Source organism: Leptonotus elevatus, chromosome 1 (assembly GCF_054856555.1).
Source record: "Leptonotus elevatus isolate MCC_2025b chromosome 1, RoL_Lele_1.0, whole genome shotgun sequence".
In the NCBI taxonomy this organism is placed as follows: domain Eukaryota; kingdom Metazoa; phylum Chordata; class Actinopteri; order Syngnathiformes; family Syngnathidae; genus Leptonotus; species Leptonotus elevatus.
Genome location: NC_141239.1, coordinates 7,447,487 through 7,474,629, shown reverse-complemented (window position 1 = coordinate 7,474,629; position 27,143 = coordinate 7,447,487). Strand labels below are relative to the sequence as shown.

Below are 27,143 nucleotides of genomic sequence, written 5' to 3'. Positions count from 1 at the left end.
AAAACGTCTTACTAAGGGTTAGGATTCACACATTAAGCATGGAAGAATGTTATATTAATGCAACATTAAGCCTTAATATTTTATTTCAGTGCTGTTCAAACATGAAACAGACTGCAACCTGTTTGTTAAATGCAGTGGCTCACTTATAAGCCTGAATTTTCAGATAAATGTATACATTTTCATACAAATCTTACAGTGTACATGTACAAGTTTACTGATTAGTATTTTCTAAATTTGAGTTGAAAAAAATTGCAATAATCAATTTATAGATTCACATCGTGATACGAATCGAATCACCAGGTACCAGGCAATTCACGCCCCTTGTAAAAAAGAATGCATATATTTGTGGAGACTGGGATCAAGTTGTATTTTACCATTTTAAAAATGTGCTTAATTTCACAAGTTACTTCATATTAAAGATAAAGAAAAATTTACTGAGCTGTCACCAATGTCTTTTAAATGCAATAATGCCATCTAGTGGCAGAAAAATTACCAACACAAATCAATATCACACTCATTTTTTTTACAGTACAGTACGTCTTTTTAATTTTAACTAAATTTTATGAATTATTATTAAATTACTTTATCACTGACTAAAAGATGCCGCCATATTTCTATTAGTATAATATCTCTGTTCCACTTGTCTTTTAACAAGACTATGAAAACTTTTACATTTAGAACAGATATAAAATTTGAGATTAATTGTGAGTTAACTATTGAAGTCATGCGATTAATTACGGTTTTAAAAAAAACAATTAATTGCCTGACACCACTAATTATTACTCAAAATGTGAAAGAATTACATTACACTAATCGTAAAAAAAGCAAAAAGTAATAGTATTACTTCAGTTACTTTCCCAATACTGGTGCTCAGTTTGTTTATTTTACATCAGGAAGCTTGTTGGACAGCTAAGGGTCTTTAAAAAGGTCAATATTGAGTCCGTTAGCCATGCGCGGCAACAATCGGGGCAGTTATGCACCTAATATATGGGGCGACATTAGTGATGAAAAGAATAATAAAAAAACTATGTCAAGTGGAAAATAATGGTGACAGAATGTAATTTAGTAATGACGGAATTGTGATTAAAATAACGTTGACGGATTAACGATTATGGAAGGGTGTCCCGATTGTCGACGATTGCCGAATGATGGATGCTCAAAATGTATTGACACGCCCACCATTGCAGTTTTGTTCATTGTGGGGTTTTTTTGTCGTTGTGAAAACATTTGACTAGAATTGCCATACTTGGAATTTGCATGAATTGACATGAACAGAGTCGAGTCCTGTTATTAAGACACCTTAAATGTCTTCTTTAATAATACGTCAATGACAGCAAGTCATGTCAACCTTCCCTTTGCATATCGCCATTATTATTTCCTGTACATATATACACACGTGAGCATCGTTGTATTTTTTGGAACATAGTATTATCTGGTAGTTGTCTTTGTTCATAATGCATCCTTCTCCAGAAATAGCAAGCGGATGTGGGTTTTAACACTTTCGAGACCCACGCGTGGTAAGGCCATTTCGGGTTCGTGAGGTCGCAATCTGGCTGCTTTCTTTTTTCTACTCTTCCGCCTCGAAAGTCGTCTGCCTTCCGCCGGGCCGATAGTGGACCTCATCGTCGGAGTCCTCCACCTGCGGTTGCAAGCAGCTGTTGCACTTGTTCTTCAGACGTTTCTGGAGCTGGAAGGTGCGCTCGGTGTTGGAAAAGGTGTATTCTTGCTCCTTCAGTTTGGCGTAGTAGTCGGAAAACTTGTTGAAGAGGATGGAGATGGGCATGCCGTTGAGGATGATGCCGAAGGAGATGCAGCCGAAGGCCACGCAGCGACCCAGATAGGAAATGGGGACCACGTCTCCGTAACCCACAGTGGAGATGCTCACCTGAACAAAAGAGGTCAAAACTTAGCTCCCGAAAAGTCCAAATAAATATGTCTACTATAGAAAAAGTGTACAAAATCAAGCTGTTCTCGCTGCGCTCAGACGTTTTGGCCGTGTTTGCTAATTGCGTTGAAACTACGCCCCACTCAACTGTCAACTCTGTCAATACCACAACCTGGAACTAGAGATGCTACTTCATTTAGCATCTGATTGAGCCACAAAAATGTATATCCTTAAAGCCTCCACTGGTTGGGATTTATCCCTCCGGGACAATGAGGCACTCTAAAGTGGCCACGCCAACCTGAATCCCCAGTCCAAACAATGGCTATCAAGACTGACTTTTTTAACTCATTCACTGCCATTGACGGCTATAGACGTCCAAAATTAATTTGAACTATTTCTATTAGTTTAACATTTTTTTCCACTTTTGTTAACAAGAGTATGAAAACCTAGGAATTTTATTTTATTGTACATTTAGAACAGATATAAAATGTGGTTAGTCATGAGTTAACTATTGAAGTCATGCGATTAATAAAAATAAAAAAATTTAATCGTCTGACGCCTCTAATTTTTTAATAATATTTTATTTTTTGTTTAATTACTTAATTATTTAAACTCAAAATTAATCACAAATTGTATATCTGTTTCACATTTTTTTCCACTTTTGCTAACAAGAGTATGAAAACCTAGGGAAAAAATATATTGTACATTTAGAACAGATATAAAATTTGTTATTAATTTTGAGTTTAAATAATTAAGTAATTAAACAAAAAATAAAATATTATTAAAAAATGTGAGAAGTCAGACAATTTAAAAAAATATATATATTAATCGCATGACTTCAATAGTTAACTCATGACTAACCACATTTTATATCTGTTCTAAATGTACAAAAAAAATCCTAGGTTTTCATACTCTTGTTAACAAAAGTGGAAAAAATGTGAAACTAAGTTCAAAATATTTTTTTACGTCTATAGCCGTCAATGGCAGTGAATGAGTTACAAGACATGTTTAATGATATTTTCTCCTCCAGATGCCCCTCTTCTACCACCTGTCTTTGCCAGACATGTGTGCACTCACGGCTGATAACGAGGCGCTCTAAAGCAGGACCTCCTGAATGAAAATGCATTTTCGGGGTGTCGTCAGCTATCGAGCATGTCGCAATATAGCAGAAAAAACAACCGACGCAAACAAAGGCGCTCAAGTTCTTATAAAGTCGGGTATGGACAACTCATGCCGGACTCCAATGTGCGTTGCACTTACATGTTTTATCCATAAGTTTTGGAAAACAGGAATGATGAAAAACATTTTAAACATTTCAACACAATAGATGTCATCTTGTCATCTTCAAACGTGTATAATAGTTTACCAAAACTCAGTAAACAGTCCGCAGCTCGAATACTGGCACGCGTAAAAGTGGGATAGAAGGGGTATCGAGCGTGCGGCTTTACAGCCCAGGTGCACTGAGCAGGCATTTGCAGCCATAAATAGGCGCCCGCCAGCTCCCAGCGCTCCTGCACTGCAATAGAAGAAGGAATGGGGGCGGGGTAGCTGACGATAGGCATTGATAATAAGGTTGTGTAAGTTCGCCGAAACACATCGTCTCCTTGCTGTTGGGACAACCTCGTGAGTCCTGGCAAGGTCATGAAGCACAGGGGAAGGGAGTTAAGGGGGTAAAAACTCCAGGAAATACATAATGGCCTCCTCGAGGCCTGGACAAAATAACAAAAGCTTTTAGATCAGGCTGACTTTACTTTCAGTCAGCTTTAAGTCTCTGCCATGACCTCTCGACAGTCATCAATTAGCCGATTTTGTGGCCATTAGTTCAAGGCGAGCCGTCAACTGCTCCACGTTGTTTTCCATCTTGCAAAGGAGCTCAGGAATCGCATCCAGTCTGCGATTGAACTCACTCGTCGCTTGTATATGAGTGTTGACAACACGCCACAGGCTCTTTGTCATAACGGGCAACTTTGCTAATCCTACACTCTAAAAAATAAAGCAACTATGGGTAAAAAATGCACCGATCCTCTGCTTGGGTCAATTTGACCCAACTTTGAGTCAAGAAATTGTATTTTTGTGTAAAACAACTCAAAATATTGGTCAGATCCTTTATTTGGGTAAAAAAAAAAAAAAAGTGGGTCTTTTTGTATAAAAGTCGAGTCAAATTGACCCATAAAGTGGATCGGTCCTTTTTTGATCCATAATGGGGTTACTTTCGACCCAAATGTTTTTAGAGTGTAATAGTGCTGCCAGCGTAATCCGTACTTAAATAAATCAGCAAACTGCCAACTCCGAACAGCAAAATCAGTTTGATGATTTTAACACCTGAAAAGTTGATGAACTTTTTAGGAATGAGTTGAAAATTCCTTCAAATGTAATCACTGAGTCACACCAGACCGTATCACAGAGGATTAGACACACACTACATAAGCAACAGCTGCCACCGGGTCCTAAAAAAAAAAAAAAAAGTCCCTGAATGAAAAAAGGAAAAAATGGACTAAAACTACAAATTTTAGCAACACATGGAAGCCTTATATGTAAACAAAATAAATGACATATGACGACATCGGGGACTTTGAGAGATTATGTCAAATTTGTCAGAGCCAAGCTGTTTGTTATGATCAAATCATTAGATTCTTTTTTTTTTAATTCAAAATGGGAGCCACCTGCTCTGAAGTCAGTACATGATCGTGATCCTTACCGCTGCCCACCACCAGGCGTCGGGAATGCTGCTGAACGGCGTCCCGGGCTGGTCCACCTCCACTGAATGCATCAGAGCTGAGAAGGTGAAGATGCCCATGGCGATGAAGAGAAATAGACAACACACCTGAAAGACAATAATAGGATATTATTGTTCAGTATAGATTATATCAGATACAATTACATGAAATTGTATCGTTTCCTGAGGTGGGGAGTTTGGGAATCCTGTTTCGCAATTGTTTCCTACCTGCTCCGAACATTGCCGAATGGTGAAGCCAAAGGCCCTCATGCCCGTCGAGTGACGTGCCAGCTTGAGGATCCGGAAGATGCGCATCAGCTTGACAACTTTGAGCACCTTGCTGACTTTGCTGACCCTCGCCATGGCCTTCAAATCCTCCTTGGCGCTCATGTCCTCCGCATCGATCACAAACACCTCGAACATGATCTGGATGAAGTAGGGCATGACGGCCACGATGTCGACAAAGTTGAGGGCGCTCTTGACAAAGTGTTTGATGTCCGACGTGGTGAGCAAGCGCAAGAAGTACTCCAGGGTGAAGAAAAGGATGGAGGCGATCTCCACCCACTCCATGTAGGTTTTGCCGGCCAGTTTGTATTGCCGGAGTTCTTTCACCGTGTTCATCGTCATGGAAACGATGGAGATGAGCACAAGGAGACTGGAAAAGACCGCAAAGGCTTTGGCTGGCATGGAAGAGTACGGGTTCTCCATCAGGTCCCAGAGGATCTTGCGGAGGCAGCCGAGAAACATGACCTTGTAGCCCTCGTCGTCCTGGTGAGGTTTGATCTCGTCGATCAGCTCCTGGTTGACCTTCAGCTGGTCTCTTATGTCGTCCACCTTCTCCTCAAACAGAATACGGCAGCACCTGAGAAGAGCGAGAACGCGTAAGGAAGTCGATTTTATTGCGTGTCAACTCATTCACTGCCATTGACGGCTATAGACGTCAAAAATTTAAATTAGTTTAAAAAATATTTCCCACTTTTGTTAAGAGTATGAAAACCTAAAAAAAAAATGTATTGTACATTTAGAACAGATATGAAGTTTGTGATTAATTGTGAGTTAACTAATTAAGTCATATGATTAATTACAATTACAAATTGTAATCGCCTGACGTCCCAAATTTTCTATAATGTTTTATTTTTTTATTCATTCACTGCCATTGACAGTTATAAACGTCAAAAATTCATTTTAACTATTTCTATTAGTTTAAAAAAAATCTACTTTAGTTAACAAGAGTATGAAAACCTAAAAAAATAATTATTATACATTTAGATATAAAAATTGTAATTAATCGTGAGTTAATTAGTGAAGTCATGCTGATTTTTTACAATAAAAAAAGTAATCGCCTGTCGCCCCTAATTTTTAATAATCTTTTTTTTTTATTAATTTATGGCAGTGAATGAGTTAATGAAGAAAAATAGCACTTTGTTGTATAAAAGCATAATAAAAGACAATGTGGATATTTTGTGACCAATGCTGATTCCAATATTTGGCAGAATAAAATTCTGATTATCGATTAATCAGCCGATCAATTTAAAAATATATATAATGAATAAATTAGCTTGTTTTTTTTTGGTCCCTTGATGCTTGCACAACAAAGAGAAAAATCTGCCATTTAGTTTTGTTGATTTTCAAAGAGCTAATATCGGCCGATTAAATGAAGTTTGACCTGGAACAATAACATCCTCATAATAAATGTAAATTAATTGAAAATGATGAACTGCAGATCTTGTAAAAAAAAAAAAAACACAAAAAAAACAAGTACCAACCTGTCTGACATTAATTAATCCTTAATAAATGTTTTTGAGAAAAGGTAAGTGTATTTTTATTTGCTACATTGCAGACACTTGTTTTTACAGGTGCAGATCTTACAACTGTTTCAAGGCACCCTCAGTCCTCTGTATGACTAATGTTCCTAATGTTAAGTATGTACGCTTTTTCTTATGCTGTTTTATTCTTTCACTGTTTCGAGATTCCCCCATGACACTCTCTAAAGGTTTCAAACTCACCCATGAATGCCGTCACCACTCTCCCATAAAAATGCACATATACCGTACATAACTTGGACTATCTTACTGTTTCAAGACTCCCGCATGACCCTTCAAAGACCTGCAGCTGCTCCCTTCTGCAATTCACTGGACAGTTTTAAGATCTCTCTTGAACGCTGTTAACACTGTTCCAATTGAAGACTCTAAATTGTGCTTAGATGGGATTGGTTGGCGACCAGTCCAGGGTTGTACCCCTCCTCTCGCCCAAAGTCAGCTGGGAAAGTCTCCAGCTCACCACAGTGAGGATAATCAGTATAGAAAAGGGATGGACGTGCATTTTTTTTTTATAATGCTGTCAAGCAATCACATTTTAAAACGAATTAATCGCACAATTTTCCATAATTAATTGTGATTAACAGCAAATAATCAAATTTTTCTACTTCTGCTTGTACTTTTTTCTACAAAGCTTCTAACAAATATTTACCTGAGTAAAATTTGGGAATTAATGTAAAATCATCAATAGACAATATATTTAGAGGCAAAGACTAAATAATCTAATTAACTAATTAATCGCACAATTTTTCATAATCAATCATGACTAATCGCAATTAATCGCATTTTTCTACTTCTGCTTTTACTTTCTTCTGCAAAGCTTGTAGCAGATATTTACCTGAGTAAAATTTTGGAATTAATGTAAAATCATCAATAGACAATATATTTAGAGTCAAAGACTAATTAATCTAATTAACTAATTAATCGCACATTTTTTTATAATTAATCATGACTAATCGCAATTAATCGCGTTTTTCTACTTCTGCTTCTACTTTCTTCTGCAAAGCTCGTAGCAAATATTTAGCTGAGTAAAATTTTGGAATTAATGTAAAATTATCAATAGACAATATATTTAGAGTCAAAGACTAATTAATCTGATTAACTAATTAATCACACAATTTTTCATAATTAATCATGACTAATCGCAATTAATCGCATTTTTCTACGTCTGCTTTTACGTTCTTCTGCAAAGCTTATAGCAGATATTTACCTGAGTAAAATTTTTGAATTAATGTAAAATCATCAATAGAAAGTAGATTTAGAGTCAGACTGTTCTAATAGCTTTCTTTGGTCCTTAAATAGAATTCTTCTGTATAATACAGCTGTTGAACAAAACGATCAATATCCATCTTCGCGCCACTGGTTAAGTGGAAGTAAATAAAATTGAGTTAACTAATCTTGACAGCGCTAATTTTTTTATTGTCGAAACAGGTCAAATTTGACTGTGAGGGTTATTGTAATAGAGAATATCGTCGCTGTCCTGTGAAAAACACTTATGTCCATCTTTGTCATTTTTTCACATTTTTACATTTATAGGATGAAACTGAATGTGTACATTCCAAAAATGTAAATCAATAAACAAATAAAAAATGAAAATAAGTGTTTTTCACAGGACAGCGACGAAATAATGAATACCACACCTCGGCGTGGACTTCAGTTTCAGCCCCCAAAAAGCCATCTCTTGCTCAAAATTGATGGGGCAGAGACTGTCCATCACCCACAAGACATTGCTGCAGTAATAGTGGAAGATGTAGTGGAAAAACATTGGGTCCCTGTCAAAAAAGAATTCATTGTTCAGAACGTTGTAATCGTCGCAAAGCGTCATACGCTTGGCCGGATCTTCACACAGGGCCAAGATTCCAATCCGGGTTTTGGGGTGTCGCAGGACCAGATGTTTAGGGATGTGAAACACCTTCCCGCCCACGTTGAGGTTCACGATGTTTGGTTTCCTCCGTTTGGATGCGTTTTGGCTCGGCGCTTTCTGCCCTTCCGGAGTGTCCAGGTTGTCCATGGAAGTCCATAACTTCACAGAACTGTCCTGAGAAAAAGGGAATTCGCTCTCTTGCTCCTCGATGCTTAGCGAAACGCTTTTATCCCGTTTCATTGTGGCGAAAAGACTCGAGCGCCGCTTCTTCAGCGCTTTCATTTTGGGTTTTATAACCTCCATCCTGGCGGCTCCTCACAGCACCTTCAACCGAATGAACCGAATTCTATAGATGAAGTCAGCGATTGACAACTACAGCAATATTCCGTAGAATCGCCATTTAAAGCTGCCGTCCTCCGTGAGGTGGAAAAATGCTTACAGGTTGGAAAAAGCTGCCGTGCCGGTCTCTCAGCATGCAAGAAGATCAGCTGCATGAGTTGGGGATTCAGCCGCCTCACTGATTCTCTAATCCTATTGCTGCTCTTTCTGTCCAAACGCAAGTTAAAAATACTGTTCACGGGGATTAGTGTTGTGATTTAAGGCTTGGAGCTCTGACGGCGACGAGAGTGTTGGGATGATGGTGTTGCATGACTAACGAAGATGTGAAACATCCAAGCCCAGAATAATGATGGAGGCAGACCATCCTGCTCGTTAGCTTGTGTATCATATATGTTTCTCAAGGACACATTTGTGAGTATTCGCAATGAATCTGTTTGTTTCTTAAAAAAAAAACAATAATCCTTGCACTGCCTTTAAAATGAATGAGAATGCTTTCCCGCTGTTGATTGGTTGACTCGGATCTTGAAAATGAATTTAACAGTTCTCAAATTCATCCATCCATCTATCCATCTTCTACCGGTTATCCGAGGTCGGGTCACGGGGGCGGCAGCTTTAGGAGGGGTGCCCAGACTTCTCTCTCCCCAGCCACTTCAACCAGCTCCTCCGGCGGGATCCCAAGGCGTTCCCGGGCCAGCCGAGAGACATAGTCTCTCCAGCGTGTCCTTGGTCGTCCCTGGGACATGCCCGGAACACCTCTTCAGGGACGTCACACGACTACAAAGTCGATCATCGAACTGCGGCCTAGGGTGCCCTGGTGCCAAGTGCACTTATGGGCACCTCTATGTTTGAACATGGTGTTTGTTATGGACAATCCTTGACGAGCACAGAAATCCAATAACAGAACACCACTCGGGTTCTGATCGGGGGGCGGGGGTAGTATTGGTTCCTCCCAATCACGCCCCTGCAGGTCCCACTGTCATTGCCCACTACGCACCCGACCCCTTTGGCCCCTCCCACCGGTGGTGAGCCCAAGGGAAGGGGGACCCACGTTGCCTTTTCGAGCTGGGCCCAGCCGAGGCCCATGGGTGTGGGCCCGGCCACCAGGCGCTCACCAACGAGCCCCACCTCCAGGCCTGGCTCCAGAGGGAGGCCCCGATGACCCGCGTCCGGGCAAGGGAAACGGAAGCCCATTTATTTCGTCATCATAGGGGTCTTTTGATCCGTGCTTTGTCAAGCCCCTCAACTAGGACCTGTTTGCCATGGGTGACCCTGCCAGGGGCATAAAGTCCTAGACAACATAGCTCCTAGGATCATTGGGATACACAAACCCCTCCGCCATGGTAAGGTGCCGGCTCACGGGGGGGTTAACAATTCTCAGTATTATGAAATGGAGTTCGGCACTACACTAATCCAAAATGATAAATGCTTTGTAAAATGAATACCTTGTCATTCAAACTTGAGCATTTACAAAACATTTATATTTAGTACTGACAATGTACATACAAATTCTGCACATTCCCTGTTGGAATGCCAGAAGTTTGTGATACCCAAAAAAGAGACCAAGATAAATCCTTTCCAAACTTTTTCCAATGTTATTCTGACCTATAACATGTACAACCCAATTAAAAATGAAATGAAAGCCTTTTGAGAGGGGAAGTAAAAATAGACTTTGATAGTAATGTAGTTGCACAAGTGTGCACACCCTCATATAAATGGGGCTGGGACTCAGCACGCCTGTTACCATTTTAAGCACCTCTGAGTAATGCCAGTTCTATTATGGTTTTCCTGTTGTTTTGTGTGTGTAGTCACATTTTACAGCACAAGTCATGTTCCACACTACAGACAACTTCAAGTTCCAGACATCAGTGAGATCTCATTGTTCAAAGGCATCAGTGAATAACATAGTAAATTGATTATTTTGGTCTCTCTCTCTCTCTCTCTCTCTCTCTCTCTCTCTCTCTCTCTCTCTCTCTCTCTCTCTCTCTCTCTCTCTCTCTCTCTCTCTCTCTCTCTCGCTCGCTCTTTTTTTAACCTATCTCCAAAACCTGGTATTTGAATAGGGATGTGTATTGACTTTTTAAGTATAAATATAGTATAAAAAAGTAGTATAAAAAGTAAAAGTATTCTGTCAACGTTTACACTTTCAAAATGGCACATTTTTATATGCAGCTGTGTTCGCTCAACAACAAAATATATATGGGGAAAAAAATTAAAAGCCTTATATTTATATCAATATAAGCACAGTATGCAGTACAATGTGGATGTCACATGCACATAACTATTTTAACTATATGCCATATGTACACTTGTAATTTTCATCTCAAACCTTTATGCACAATTTTTTTTTTTTTTTTAATAATTATACTTGAATACAGCACACTTAAAACTCATTTTTGGAAGGGGAATTTTTTAATTGTAGGTAAAGCTCTCTTGGATTGTGTTGTACATAAGAGTAAGTGCACACCCTTCAGGTGAGCGAGTGTACTGTATAATCGTACGTCAGCAGTTTAATAGCATTTTTGGGGGGGCTATTTTTTATTTAGACTCATGTTCTCACATATGTACACTAATGTAAAAAAAAAAAAGCGGTACAGATTAATTAAATAAACGTGAAACTTCAAACTAAAACGTCATCGTTTTGTTATAGTACTTCCGCCTTTTCTGTGACGTCCTTTCCGGTCGAACCAGCCAACATGGACGCCAGCCGCGTGCAGCCGATTAAGCTCGCAAGAGTAAGAAAAGCTCAATTTAACTGTGATTTGTCCAATTCACGTGAATATATAGCTAATATATAGTTTAATTTCCTATAACTAACCAACATTTCTGGAGTTAAACGACACCATTTGACCGGATTAGTCAGCGTCTCTTCTCGACTCGCCTTCCCGTTACGAAGGCCTGTTGGTGCGAGTGCTAACTTCAAATGCTAAGCTAACGTTTTTAAACGTCGATGTTGACTCGTGGTTTCCGGTTTTGTAGTTTTCTAAATCGTTTTGTGAGTATGTTGTGATTAACGTTTGTTTGGAAATTCCAGGTTACCAGGGTGCTTGGAAGAACTGGCTCCCAGGGACAATGTACACAGGTATGCTACTGGAGAGGCTAAAATGTCGGTTCAACCTTTTTTTTTATTTTATAAATACGGTTTGTTCATATCGACCAATCAATATTCACAAGTGGCTGGCTTTGGGGCATTTTATATTCTGACAGTAGTGCTAAATGTTTCAGTGCTTGTTTCGATGAGCAATTGCTTACTTATGATAGTGACAACTGTACTCTCTTGGTTAAAGAAAATAAGTGTTCGTATTGATGAACCCACAATCTTTTTATAAATGACTTTGTATCCCAAAACAATGTGTAAGTAACTGCATACGATGTTTGTCAATATAATTCTTTCAGGAGTCTCTTGTATCAAGCCTCATCAATTTTGCAAGTTTTGTCATAGCATGGCTCTAAATTGTCCATAATTTGACATATTGTGTATATACAGCCACCCCTCCCCCCTTTTTTTAATAAACCTCATTTTAAAAGACCAACTATGGCATCGTAAAAAAACAAAATGTGGCCGTAGAACACAAAAGATATTATCAACATTGGGCCTTTTTTAATGCGGTCTTCCTCATAGGTCCGTGTTGAGTTCATGGACGACAGCAACCGTTCAATCATCAGGAACGTGAAGGGCCCAGTCAGGGAAGGAGATGTGCTGACGCTTCTGGAGTCTGAAAGAGAAGCCAGGAGGCTGCGATAGGTGAACTCACTGCAACATACACAATCAATATAACGTGTTGTTGCTTCTCCTGCTCAGTTACAAATCTTCTTATATATGATGCATTTATTTTCTCAAATCTCAGTTGATGTTCTGACTGCTCTTCTTCGTCCCCCTGCAGAGCCTGCTCAAGTTGTGGTGCTGACCAGATGCTGCGAAGCCAAGGCCGGCACCTCACTTGTTAAAAATGTTTTTCAAATAAATGTGGTCATTGAGAGAAATATGTTCATGTCTTTTTTTTTTCCTTTATACACGTTTGCTGTTCTTCTGCTTGGCACCCACTAGTCTTATGTGGGTGACAGGAATGGAAGTTTTTGGATTTTAATCTGAAACAATATTGTAAATGTGAATGTTATATCACAGTATTAGTAATATTTCAGCAGCGATCATAGGAAAGTACATTTTCAAATCTGAATGCAGTCGGTCTCAAATTCTCGATGAATTAAAAATGCTCACCTGATCTGTGCAGTTCTCTTCTCCAGCAGAGGTCAGCATTACTCTGCCAAACATTTTTTTATGAACCTTGTACTACTTCTGGTGATTTCTGCTTAGTATTTAAAGCAGTAAATTTGTCTACGCCGCCTTTTTCTGAGTTGCATTGAGAAAGAAGCAGCAACGTGCTGTCACTTTTTAAAGGGACTTGACTCTGATCCATTTTCAGCAGTAAAAAGTTCACATTTTGTCCAGTGTTTATTTGATAACTAAATTGTTTTTCATGTACAATTAATACCTTTAAAAATACATGTTTCCACTTAGTGTCGAGGAAATGCTAAGTGTGCTAAGGAAATGGGTAATGACCAGCCACTGCTCACCTGTTTTCTGGGTATAGTCAGCAAACTGGGCCAGGATTGGTCGTTACCTGTTTCCTTAGCACAGGTGATGTCATCTTCAGTCGACAGCAAGCGGGGAAAAACATTGTTTTTAAAGGTACTGATTGTACATGAAATATAAGGAAGTCAAATTAATTCTGGTCTAAATATTAACTGAAAATGGCTGAATGAGTCAAGTATCCATTTAAGGTGCATTAAAGGACTGTCGAAAAATCCACTAGATGGTGCCAAAGTAATAATGCTTTTGCTTTGGCCTGAGCACACAAACAGCGGATAGACACAATTTTCAGATCGAAAGGGAGCATATGTTCCCAAATAACTAATCTACATAATACAAGCAATTCAAAAGTAAATTTTCCAAAACAATACCGAAAACTTCCGGATTTCAGCGAACCACCGCGAGACAGGAACAGGAAGTCAATCAAGCCAGGACAACTTCTAAAGGACTGCACACCTCCCTTGCCTCAGTTAAGGTCAGTTCACGACTCAACAATAAGAAAGACTGCGTCAACAAAGTTCCAGGGCAAAAAACACTGCTGGCTAAAAAGAACATAAAGGCTTATCTTAGCTTTTATGTAGTTGTCCTGCTAGTGGGCAAAAATGTCATACAGTAGTTGGGGGGGGCTATTTTTTTTACTCATCTACGATTGTATTGAATTGGCTTGCTCTTGAGGCCCAAGAGTCACGTGTACTAGTTCATGGACCAGCCGGTTACCAAGAACATCAAATAAATGCTCAAAAGTATTTCCATAACAATCCTCTCATAACTTTGAGTTTATTAGCATCATAAGTGTAAAGACTCTTGTCGCATATGGACATTTTGACATTTCAAATGTGTTGCAGTTGTTTTTGACCGTGACGGAATGTGTCTGAATTCCAGCCGGCGGCTCTTGAAGGATTCCAGCGGCTGTTTGAACAGGAAAGCAGGTCAGTTTCACTTGTGTGTTGTCCACAAAATATTCAGCTCAATGTTTGTGTATCCTTCAGAATTAATCACTTTGCATTTCATTCCCACCTCACGTTGACCTACTTTGGACTGAAGTGCTGTAAAGTTTGTCTGCCAATGCTGGCAACTTGGCGCATGAATATATGTTGGTTGGTTGTGAAATCAATAAATAACATCCAAACAACCAGAAACCGCCTGACAGAGATTTTGTATGCTAGACTTTAAAGTTTTTTTTTCTTTTTTAAAGTATTTAACATTAACCCGACACCCTTGCTTGTTTTTTCAGAACAACAAGATTTGCTGATTCACGGAAAAATGCGCCAGCCAGAAAATCAACACGAGATAACAACCAACAAGTGAGAAATAATTTTGTGTCGTTTCCCAGTAAACATCTAAATAGCTACGAAGGTTTGTGAGAAAGGGCTGTGGTCAGACGAGACCCAAGTTGAGCTATTTGGCATCAATTCGACCTGCCGTGTTTGACACGTGAAAAATATGAGCAAGCATGTCCCAACTAAACTGAACTGAAACGTTGAGAACGGTTGCATTTGCCAACAACGTTTTCTCAACCGACTCGTGAATTACTTGGAAAACAAACGCTCATTACAATCAATGATATTCACAGCAATATGTAACTTCATAACAAAAGAACAGAACGGGACTGAGGTTATTCAACACAACTTGGCTGTCTAAAAACAGTTTGCTAGCAAACAACTCCAAGCTATGTCATCATCCTCATTCCACACCTCGCCATCACTCTTCCTCAAAACAAAAACGAGGCCACATCCTTATTTGTCTCCATGTTGCCAAGGTCAGACTCAACCGGCAGAAAACAGCGGCAGTCAAACATGTCTTCACACGCTTATCTGCAACATTATACTTCACAACATCAATAAAGAACAAGGCCACTGTTTCTTCAGTCCATGGGTGTTTTTTCTTTTTCTTTGAGTGCGTTCATGTATTATTGCTGTAAGGCAGTGATTCTCAAACCTTATACGCCTCGTGCCACTGAAAAAAAAATAATATTTGGCTCGACAAGTACAGTCACAATAACCGAAATTCATGTAACATTTGTGGCGGTTAATTTTTGGTTGTAGACTGAACTCTCTAACTGCTCCTTCCCTGATTGGTGGCCCTAATTAGTCACTGGTTTCAGGTGTGCCAACAGCTGCGCTGATTAAACCACCCCATTTAGGCCCCGCCCACACAAAAGCCCATTTCAATGTATCCTCACAAGTTTCTTACCGTTTAAGGCCGTTTGTCCACAAACCGAAAACTGATGACTTTTGAAAGCGGGCTCCAGAGTGGAAAGATTTCAAAACGCGCCCCGTACGGCGTACGCGTCCGTCTGGACACGATACGCGTCCGTCTGGACACCATACGCAGGATACTCCTCCAGTGATGACGTAATGGTCGCAGCTCGATGACGACGCATTGTAGTAGTTTGATGACGTATACGCCAATTCTCGCGTAACCGTCAGTCCGTCAACGACAATGGCGGATAGCCGTGCCTTAGTCGTTTTTCGCAGCCTCCTTAGCTTGCTTATGCTTTTGCAGCAAAATATTTAGCTTCTTTATGCCCACGTTCAACAAGCGGCGTCGTACTTGAATCACCCGCCATTGTCACTTCTCCTGTGTTTGTCCTTTTCATGTTGTTTTTGATACATTAAAGCCATGTTTGTTCTGTAAATTGCAATAAAGTTAGTTCGTCTTTTTCGCTGATTCTTCTTCTACGCTTTCCGTTAACTCCCTGTGGCTGCGCTACAGCGCCACCCCAGACTTGGCATATACATTACAGCCGTTAAACGTCCTCAGCGTCTTCTTTTGGACACACGCAAGTCTTGAAATGCTTCTGTGTGTGCGAGATTTGTTTGAGGAACGTAGCCGGCTTTGCTTCCGTCTGGATAAAGGTTTGAGTTGTGCTTCAGGGCCTTTGCCATCATTTGACAAATCATTCTTTAGAAATTTCATTCGTGTTGCATTAAGACAGTTGGGATTTGTGAGCGTTAGCTAAATTGTTAGGTATATTGCCGTGTGTATTTTTTGTTGTGTGGTGCCCTGTTCCAAATCATGTCCACTCGCTTTGAGGTAAGGAGGTTGCGCAAAACGACTACGACACGGCTATCCGCCATTGTTGTTGACGGACTGACGGTTCGCGAGCAGTCACGCGAGAATTGCCGCATACGTCATCAATCTGCGACAATGCGTCGTCATCGAGCTGCGACCGTTACGTCATCACCGGAGGAGTATCCTGCATATGGTGTCCAGACGGACGCGTACGGGGGCGCGTTTTGAAATGTTTCCACTCTGGAGCCTGCTTTCAAAAGTGAAACGGTTTCAAACTCCAAAACCGCGCCATCGTTTTGGTTTAATTTCCTTCTGTTTTTCTGATTGTTTTTTTTTGTCTTTTTCTCAGTAATATTTCCGTTTTATAAAATTATTTTTCAGATTTTTTTTTTTCAGTTTTTCTGAAATATTTTTTTAAAAGGGGTTTCCCTCAGAAATTAGAGAACAAACACAATACAGTATTCCTTTATTGAGAGCCAGTAAGTGAACATGACCATCCTATATGCATATGGAGGTATGCGGGAAAGTGTCTGCTTCCGCTATTACGAGTCCGCAACAAGTCACTTGAAGTTCAGAGGTAAAAAATTAAAAACAAACCAAGTATCAGCAACAAAAAGCTCATTTATACTTTTAGACTTATTTTGATGGGGTGGGGGTTACTCAGTTTTTATTTCCCATGATATTATCTCTCTCTCTTATGGCGTCCATTACAATTACAGCCCGATGGGCAGTTGTGTAAATTAGGTTATGACAGACAGACAATCGTTAGTTTCCTTACTGGGGAGCTGCCAACACTGATGATTGCTGCCACCAGATGTCGCTGTGGGGAGATGTTTCGAGCGTTCCAAAAGATCGATTATTTTGGTGAATCAATCGTTTCAAATTATTTGATTGTTTCGATGTTCCATTTCTGCCATCCCTACAAATGATCCCCCTCTCCCTTAATGTGGTCCAAAACAGACTTGCCCTGACACCAAAATGAAGATGCACCCATATTTATGCCTAGCGCGTGGTCGCCGATCTACAAAAATAGAACCCTTAGTTTTCAACCTAATAGGGACAATATCTACAATGTCGCGTTAACCTGCAAAATTTCATTTTTGCTGTGAAAGCTTGCATGCGTTTTGTCAACGAAAAAAAGTATTAGTAGTACAAGTGCTGGGTAATCCAGGGGAATCCGGATCCAGAAAGTTAAAAACCCTGCCACAGATCGGCTTTATTTAGCCGCAGGTGCTGCTACTCAACTGGCAGGTAAACGAGCTCGTCTCCACCTGTTGATTAGAAGCACCTGTTGCTAAATCCAAAACTGTTTCAGGGTTTTTACTTTCTGGACCTGGATTCCCCCAACCCTGGTTTGGACAAGTGCTACTTAAAGTGGGTGGTACGGATAATAAAGGGCACAAACTGCAAAAAACATCTCAATTAAATTGATACATCTCTGTCCAAACTGAGCATTGGCACTGAACAAGATCTCCTACAATCCCACAATCTTCCATGTTTGACTTGCACTGACTCCGTAATCCTTTGCTATATTTGCTCTGTTGATGGAACTGAGTGGAACTTGGCAGGAGACTCTAAAGCTTTTGTTTCTCCCATGCTGGCTAACAGGATGCACAGCAGGAACGTCACGGAGCCTCCAAGGGGGGAGAGAGGCCTCGGAACTGGGCCGTGACTCGGGTCAAGGCCCTGAACTTCACAAATGGGCCCCATGGGATGCCATTAATACACTCAAGTCAGGAGGTTACTACCGGACGTTGGCTTTTGCAACATCTGCTGTCTCTTCCTCACTTTCACATAGATGTTTTTTTTTTAATCCATCTTTCAGTATTTGACACGGTATGCTTCCAAGTACTTAAGCAAGTTTAGGCAAGTTTAGCACAGTTTATGTTCGACGTGCGCCATCGATTGAAGATGGTGCTGCTGGATTAAGCAGGCGAAAGATGACAAGGTGCAGACGTTTCTCTGTTAGCGGCTTATTGCTGCATTTGCAGGAAGCCTTGGATTCCTCTGTTGTATGAATTGCAACCAGGGTTATTGTAGTGACCGAAAACTAACAAAATAACAAAAACTAAAATGGGAAAACATTTTCATTCATAAAATTAGAGAGAGAGAAAGAAAAGAAAACTAACTGAGGCTATCTCTAAAAATAGTTGGGTCAAAAATAACCCAAATTGGGTCCAAAAGGGCAACTGACCCAACATTTTGGTTTATTTATTTAAACCAAAAATTTAACTTAATAACTCACAAAACAACCTATTTTTTGGGGACCAACCCAATGTTTTGGGTTATTTATTTAGACTAAAAGTTGGATCAAATGAATAACCGATAAACAAATATATTTATATTATTATGCATTTATTTATGTCTTTATTTATTTAACGAAACAACTTCTTCTTTTTTTTGACCGACCCAACTTTTTGGGTTATATGCATGCAAACCAAACAGTCAAGTCAAATGAATAACTCAATTAACAAATACATTTTTATTGTTATGTGTTTCTTTGTTTATTCATTTATTTTACAAAACATCATTTTGGTTTTTGTGACCGACCCAACTTTTTCGGTTATGCATGTAAACCAAAAAGTTGGGTCAAAAGAATAACCCACAAAACAACCCAATTTTGTTTCTTTCTTTTTTTGGGGGTGGTGGGGGTGTTTTAGTTTTTTAAAAACAAAAGTTAGGTTAAATCAAAATCTCGTTAAACAACAATTTATTTATTTATTTTAATAAAACTCCCCATTTTTTAGGCCTGATCCAGCTTTTTGGTTTATGCATGTAAACCAGAAAGTTGGGTCATAAGGATAACCCAAACCCATTTTTTGGGGTTGTTTTGTGAGTAATTCATTTTGACAACCAAAAATGATTTTCTTTTTTTTTTCTTTTACAGAAGCTCTCATTTTTGGGCTTCTTTTGTGTGTTATTCATTTCACCCAACATTTTTGGTTTAAATCATGAACCTAAGCAGTTGGGTCAGTCCCTTTTTTACCTTTTTTTTTTTTTACCCATTTGTTTTTTGAGTGAACATCTTATATTTATAGAACAAACTAAAACATTTATTTATCTTTTTTAGAGAGAGCTCAGTATTGTTCATTCGGTAATCTTACCGATTCAACATGCCATCATCATTGCTCTCTCTTTTGTGTGTGTGTGTGCGTGCGTGCGTGTGTGTGTGCATATGTGCGTGAGTGTTTGTGCTCATTAATTCACCTGAAACTTATTAAAAATCCCATACGCTTCACCTAAACCAAAGACTTCAGAATCCCGCGAGAGTCGTGAAGTTGTCAGGAGACCCGAGGAAGGATCAAAGAAAAAAAGAGAAGTAAAATCCAACACTGGCCAGACACCACCTACTACCCACAGGGTTACAAACCAGAATTTTTCACCAACCCCAGAAACATCTAAATTCCAACAAATTAGGGAGACCTCAAAAGACCAAAGGAAAGACTGAAGAAGGGAAGGAAGGATAGATGAAGCAGAGTGAGATCCACAAACATCAGCTTCCACCGATTCAGCAACGAGAGGAAGAAGCAGATTGTATTTGAATTTCGGTAGATGCTGGTGTGGTGGATCTGGCATGCATGAAAACCTCCACCAAAGAAGGGAGCCGTCGACCTCGGCCAGGACTGGACATGCACAACCCCCCCAGAGCCCCCCAGGCCGCGGCAGCGCCACGGTACAACCCCTGGGCCCCGTGGGGGCCACCGGCCGGAGAGCAAACCCAGGAGCCCGGAGCGCCCCCCACCCCAACACGGCCCGCGCCCCTAAAACAATAATTGTAGCGAAAATGTCCCGGATTAAATAGTACGTTCTGCCATCTCGTGAATGTGCATTTAATTGTTCGGCCTCTCACTATATGTCACAGGTATAGGGAGAGCAACATTATTTGTAGTAAAGAATAATTTTCAGACCAATTAAGTCAAATCAGATCATTTCCCACTCATATGACCCAGCAGTGTTTGTATTTTGACCTGTTGCAGAAGCACAGAACTTGAATTCACCAGCTCTCTGGAAACACATGAAAGCTGCTGGAAAATCCCGCGTGATCAAACGACACACGTAGGAGCAAGAGCGATGTACCGCAATGAGGGAAAATAAGCATAAAAAGGAAGAAACGCTTGACGGCCGACCACAAAAAGCCAAACACGGCCTCGGCAATGTTGATTGGCTTTCAAAAGCGAGCCAAAGAGCAAAAGGCGAGACTTCATCGTACGAAGGCCGTGAAAACAAGACGGGCATTTATTTTTAAAAGGCTCAATCTACCCTGCCGCTCACATGGCATACCAAATGTCTTTTTCACCACAATTCATTCACGGCACAACAACAGCAGGTGCACGCGCAGACGAGAGGCTCACATGCTTGGCTGTTGATGGCCGCCGTGGAGAAAAGCAGCAAAACAAAACTTTGTGAACTCTGGCCCGGCACACGGCTGCACTGTCAGCTGCTCATCCACATGCTGGCAGATTTGGGACTAAACCCGGGGGAGGGCAAGAGGGCCACATTTGAGTCTTATAACGAAGAGATTAAATAATATATTAAGTATATGGTTGGGTCTATTTCGTTCTTGCTATCTCGCCACTGAGAGTAAACCTTAACCCGTTGGTTGGATAACATCATGTTTACTCTCCTTGCCTCTACCGCTCTCGTGGTCCTCGTCAGGCTAGTAGCTAAGGTGTGAGTCTTCCCTTGGTGGTCTCAAGTTCCTCATTTGTGGACAGCTTTCTGTATTTCTTGGGCAGTTCTTTCTTAAGGCTTTTCTTTGCTCTGTTAGGAAGCTGACATCTCTCCTGGTCACCCTTGCTTTTGCCTTTAGCCTTCTCTTCCATGGAGGTAGTCCATGATCCTTCCAGACAGTTCTTCGTCCCATAGCCAAGCATCTCTGGATAACTGATACCGCTGCATAGTTCAGCCGGTTGGTCTCGAATATCTTTTGGTCGTGATTCTGATGGAACTTCTTTCTTTAGCTTTGGCAAACGGGAGGTAGCTGAATTCCCCCAGGACTTCATGATCTTTCTCTCTCAGCTGTTCTGTTTGTGGGGCTTGGAGAGCAGGGGATGATGGTAAAAACCACCCCATGTTTCCCCTTTGCTGTAGCATCGTTGTACCATAGACAAGGCACATTGTATCTCATCTATCTCAAACGGTGATAGCAACTTCCATCCATCCATCTTCTACCGCTAATCCGAGGTTGGGTCGCGGGGGCAGCTTTAGGAGGGATGCCCAGACTTCCCTCTCCCCAGCCACTTCAACCAGCTCCTCCGGCGGGATCCCAAGTCGTTCCCGGGCCAGCCGAGAGACATAGTCTCTCCAGCGTGTCCTGGGTCGTCCCCGGGGACATGCCCTGAACATATCTCCAGGGAGGCGTCCAGGAGGCATCCGAACCAGATGCCCGAGCCACCTCAATTGGCTCCTCTCAACGCGGAGGAGCAGCGGCTCTTGTCCGAGTCCCTCCCGGATGACAGAGCTTCTCACCTTATTTCTAAGGGAAAGCCCAGACAACCTGCGGAGGAATTTCATTTCGGCCGCTTGTATCCGGGATCTTGTTCTTTCGGTCACGACCTACAGCTCGTGACCATAGGTGAGGGTAGGAACGTAGATTGATTGGTAAATCGAGAGCTTCGCCTTTTGGCTCAGCTCCTTCTTCACCACAACGGACCGATACAGAGTGCATCACTGGTGATGTTGTAGAAGCGTGTCAACCACGACAGCCCCATAACATCCAGAGCCTTTAGGAACTCCGGGCGGATCTCATCCACCCCCGGGGCCTTGCCACCGAGGAGCTTTCCAACCACCTCAGTGACTTCGAACCCCGAGATAGGAGCGCCCACTTCAGAGTCCCCAGACTCTGCTTCCTGAAAGGAAGACGTGTCGGTGGAATTGAGGAGGACTTTGAAGTACTCTGCCCACCGACTCACGACGTCCCGAATCAAGTTCAGCAATCACCCCATCTCCACTATACACAATGTTGAGAGTGCACTTCTTTCTCTCCTGAGACGCCGGATGATGGAGCAGAATTTCCTCAAAGTCATCCGGAAGTCGTTTTCCATGACCTCACCAAACTCCTCCCATGTCCGAGTGACCGCCGAAGCCGCATTCCGCTTAGCCAGCCGGTACCTGTCAGCTGCCTCCGGAGTCCCACAGGCCAAAAAGGCCCGATAGGACTCCTTCTTCAGCTTGACGACATCCCTTACTGCCAGTGTGATAGCAACTTGCTTTTGATAATGTTTGAATGCATGCCTCCAGCATTCTCTCTGTGTAGCCCCTCTCACTGGTGTTACTACCGTAGTAGCAGTCCATCTGCACCTTGGTCCATGAATGACTTACTCCAGTTCCAGCAGACCAGTTCTCACCAGAGTTCCCTCGTTCCCCAACACCTGATGCAGACCTTGTTGATGTGGGCATAGTCTGATCTGGTATGACTCTAACATTATTTGTATCGCACATCAACGGCATCGGCGTATAGCATCAAGGGTCTTGCCTAAAGACCCACTTAGAGATGTTCCTGTTCACGCTGACTGGGATTTGAACCTTGGTCCCCTGTGTTCAAGTCATTGTTCTTACCGACTGAGCCATCTAGGGCAAGACACTGATATCAAGACAAGAAAGTTCCTTACAATGTATGGAGGCTTCCACCCCAAATCCAGCATCCTTTGGCTGTACATAAAATGGAAAGAGGACTACTGACTACTGGACTACTGAACACCATTGGCAATATCCAGGAAATAACAAGAAGATGGCCCCCTGGGATGACCTGCTTAGTGAATGCCTCAGGCAGCAGAAGCCCAGTAAGGAGAAGGAGCCAGATGGACTGTCATGGAAAAAATTGAAGAGGCGGCAGGAAGGAAGAATGAGAGAAAATGTGGAGGGTCAAGGCAACACTGGGGCCAGTAATCCTCAAGAAGATACCAAGAACTACATCCGGCATCTCCGTGCAGAAGAGTGTGATACTGGGAATAGCTAAAATCGTACGTAGAACTTTCAAGCTCCCAGGCTTCTGGCCTGAGCTTGAAGGAGTTACCGCCTGATTGGGCGAGGAAATGATTTTGTAAATGTATCTAGCTAACAAAGCTAACGTTACTTTGCAGGGCCACTCTACAGCAGTTAGTCGTCCGGATTGGCGAGATTAACCCCGGATTAGAAGATTATTGAGCCAATTAAGCAGATGGTCAGAGGTCACACAGCCAGTGCTGTGTCAAACGCATGAATGACAAAGTGGATTAGCCTGGGTAGTTTTCCATAATTGCAAAAGAGCCTATTAAGGATTGTTAACACATTTGTATCATTATGATGAGTTAAATTCTCCCATTGGCTTGCTTGCTTTGAAAGTTTCCAGAGAGGTCAATTAGTTCATGGGAATCAGGCATGGAACCTCAGTAGAAATGGGGAAAATAAAACGGGGGGGCCTGATTGGGGATTCAGAGTTGCAAACTTTGAGGAGATAAACTCAGCACCTTGGAGACATGTTGGTTAGAGAAAAGTGTCCCCCGACATAACAAACATGCGTTTGCGTGATTTTAAGCATGGGATCTCCGCCTGACCTTTTTAAAAGTCCTGTCTTCTATCTCGCTATGGGAATATAATCATCCGAATATATCTCGCAGGGAGCCTCGTTTTCCAACTGACCCGCTCACGCTCGCACGCACGCACGCACTCTGTCTTAAGTGAGAATACCGAAGATAAACGATGCATGTTAAAACACAGTGAGTGCTCAGCGAACGTTTGCAGTCTTGGATGTCTCCAAAACACTGTAAATGAGGGCACGCCGCTATTTCATGCGCCATTAGCAACTTGGAGCGCACACAGCTGCTGAGGTCAACCACAGTCTATACAGTCCATGTATGCACAATTTGTACATTCTGTGCTTTTTTGCATCCTGCCAAGCCAGCTGCAAGGCTCATTTGGCCCGCGAGCTGAACAGGAATTGAAGATGAAGGAAACAACGAGAGCGAACTTTCAGGGTTAAGCAGTGCAGTATGGATAAAAAAAAAAAGAAGTTTGTTTCTCTGTCATGCAAACACGTCCATGCATGTGCAAGCCTGATGAATGTGCACGTGTTTTTAATATTCCGTAAAAAAAAGAAGAAGTAAATCTTAACATTTCTTCACAATAATATGTTATGTGTGACCTCACTCGTCTCAACATGGCATTCTGATTAATATTACATTTTGGGAATATGAGTTATGTAGCAAAATGCCGCCATTTTTATCCATCTCAGGGGGCGGCCATTTTGCCACTTGCTGTCGACTGAAGATGACGTCACAGGTGCTCAGAGCTCATGTAACAACCAATCACAGCTCGCCTGTTTTCCAAAGCTGAGCTGTGATTGATTGTGACCTGAGCAACTGCGATGTCATCTTCAGTCGACAGCAAGTGACAAAATGGCCGCCTTCTAAAACTGACAAAAACTGCTGGATATTGCTGCTTCCCCTTTAAGCCACTGTAACATTATTCAGTGATTCTTTCACACAAAAAAATAGAGGAAGCAGGTGTACCACAAATTAAGAATCACTAGTAGAACAACTGTACATTTGCATACTACTAGTACTACTAGTAAAGAGCAGATGCAACTATCTCAACTAGCATGCGGAACTTGTCAACTTTTAATTGCATAGTTCCATACGGAACAAAGTCATTTATTCAATATCCTTGATAGCTTCATAGCCATCTTAAGGCCCATTTCCTAGTATGCAATTTATTTATCTGCACACTACTAGCACAACTAGTGAAGCGCTGGATGTTAACTAGCAGAATTGCCACGCTAGTAGTAACATGTAATTGCTCTAGTAGTGCACCTGTCATTGTGCAGAAATGTCATACATCTTACAAAAATGTCCTTCTTGTTACTACTTGTCATGCACTAGCGTGTGCAATTGCATACTAGTAGCATGTGAGAACGTTTGAGCATTTATTTGATCTTCTTCATATCCATGCATGTACGCTCTAAATATAAAAAGATGAGGTTGGACAAAAGGAACAGTTTTGTGCACGTCTAACACCACTAGGCGGCAGTAGTGAGCTTTACTGGCAGGAAAAACTGAAGCCGTCAAAGCGCAGCTCTCTTTTCAGCCACAGAATGGACAGCCACTGGGTTTCCAATGAAAATAGAATTCATGATTTACTCATTTAATATAAAGTATATTATAATTTTAGGTGCATGCAGCAGGTACTTCACTTTACCAGCCTTTTTCTAAATCAATGGATTCTTTTTTTGTCACAATCATTTCTCACGTGAAAACAAAAACAAAACAATCCGTGGCTTATTGTCAGGCTTTAACACTATTAGAATTAGTGACTTACATTTACAATTTAAACTGTAATAATTGATTAAGAAAATTGTATTATGTATTCTGTCCCATTCATTTTGCTGTGTTTCTCAGCTGCAATTTATATAATTTTTTTGGGTGATCCAATCAGATTGCAGCCTCTCTCTGTTGCCATGTCAATCTAACCTGCCTTCAGAATCAATCAAGCCTTTGTAACTTCCACTTTACTAGCAATGGAATTGTTTCTTTAACAACAATCAGATTTCACTTTCATCCTCACAGGGCCAGAGGGCTTTGCCCTCGATGATGTCAGAGTGTTTCCGCCCTGTGATTGGTTGAGCAGAGCAAACGTCATCACCGCCAAATTCGACTGGCGAAGCATTTAATAATTAGCATCTCTGTAGAGTCAAACAGTGTGATGTATTTTATTTAAATATTTTATGATTTGTCATGTCATTATATACAGTAGATATAAAAGTCTACACACCCCTGTTAAATGTCAGGTTTTTGTGATTCAAAAAAAAATTACACCAGAGTAAACCATTTCAATGATTATAGCCTATGACCTGTAAATTCAACTGAATTTGGTTTACAATATCAAGGGGGAAAGTACACATTATAAACTGAGAAAATATGGTTGCACAAGTGTGCACACCCTCTTATAACATCTCACACACGTCACAGTTAACTCATTCACTGCCATTGGCGGTTCTAGACGTAAACATTTTTTTTTAACCATTTCTATTAGGTTTTTTTTCTACATTTGTTAACAAGAGTATGAAACCTAGATTTTTTTTATTGTACATTTAGAACAGATATAAAATTTGTGATTAATCGGGAGTTAACTAGTGAAGTCATGTGATTAATTACATTTTAAAAATGTAATCGCCTGATGCCCCTAATAAAAAAAAAAGAAGAAAAGATTATTAAAAATTAGACTAGTTAACTCACAATTAATCAAAAATTTTACATCTGTTCTAAACGTACATTTTCATACTCTTGTTAACAAAAGTGGGGAAAAATGTTTAAACTATTAGAAATAGTTAAAATGAATTTTGGACGTTTATAGCCGTCAATGGCAGTGAATGAGTTAAAAGTGCTTCCGATTGACAACCAAATAAAGTTTGGCAGCACTTCTCCAACTCCATCAGATTTGAACGGGAAGCGTCGATGCACGGCTATTTACAGTTCGCTCTCTCCCCAGATGTTTGATGATGGGATTCAAGCATGAGCTCGGGCTGAGTCGCTCAAGGACATTGACAAAGTTGTCCTTAAGCCACTCCTTTGAGATCGTGGCTACGTGCTTCGGGGTGCTTCCTGCTGGAAGATGAACATTCACCCCGGTCCGAGGTTACATCATTCACATCCCCATTTAATGTCGGTAATTTCACATATATTGTGTAATACAAATGATTTGCGTTCGTATTTTATATACCCTGTACATTTTGGATGTGCTACAATTCATCATTATACATTTCATATAATTGTGCAAATGAATTGATGACTTGTAATTAGAGCAAAGAACACCAATCAAGGCTACCTGTCATTAACTCATTTACTGCCATTGACGGCTATAGACGTCAAAATTTCATTTGAACTATTTATTAGTTTCACATTTTTTCCACTTTTGTTAACAAGAGTATGAAAACCTATAACATT

The 27,143-nt window shown here is 40.9% G+C and overlaps 2 protein-coding genes and 1 long non-coding RNA gene across 4 annotated transcripts; 2 read left to right on the top strand and 1 right to left on the bottom strand.

Moving 5' to 3' along the window:
* Nucleotides 1-1,282: 1,282 nt before the first annotated feature.
* LOC147180541 (potassium voltage-gated channel subfamily V member 2) lies at nucleotides 1,283-8,824 on the bottom strand. The gene is made up of 4 exons (XM_086087525.1): nucleotides 8,059-8,824; nucleotides 4,830-5,463; nucleotides 4,584-4,709; nucleotides 1,283-1,885 (listed from the first exon to the last, which is right to left on the bottom strand). Exons 1-4 carry the CDS (start codon nucleotides 8,583-8,585, stop codon nucleotides 1,568-1,570), a joined length of 1,605 nt encoding a protein of 534 aa, XP_085943651.1. The 5' UTR covers nucleotides 8,586-8,824; the 3' UTR covers nucleotides 1,283-1,567.
* Nucleotides 8,825-11,269: 2,445 nt separating this feature from the next.
* Nucleotides 11,270-12,602, top strand: rps28 (ribosomal protein S28). Its single transcript, XM_086087538.1, has 4 exons — nucleotides 11,270-11,353; nucleotides 11,653-11,700; nucleotides 12,241-12,363; nucleotides 12,503-12,602. Exons 1-3 carry the CDS (start codon nucleotides 11,315-11,317, stop codon nucleotides 12,361-12,363), a joined length of 210 nt encoding a protein of 69 aa, XP_085943664.1. The 5' UTR covers nucleotides 11,270-11,314; the 3' UTR covers nucleotides 12,503-12,602.
* A 1,458-nt stretch (nucleotides 12,603-14,060) lies between these two features.
* On the top strand, nucleotides 14,061-26,377 carry LOC147180539 (uncharacterized). Of its 2 annotated transcripts, XR_015095907.1 has the most exons (4): nucleotides 14,061-14,138; nucleotides 14,444-14,513; nucleotides 17,833-17,964; nucleotides 25,767-26,377. It is a non-coding gene; the product is annotated as an uncharacterized LOC147180539 (long non-coding RNA). The 2 variants fall into 2 exon arrangements; XR_015095905.1 differs by lacking the exon at nucleotides 25,767-26,377 and having other exon boundaries at nucleotides 17,833-18,571.
* The last annotated feature ends 766 nt before the right edge of the window (nucleotides 26,378-27,143 follow it).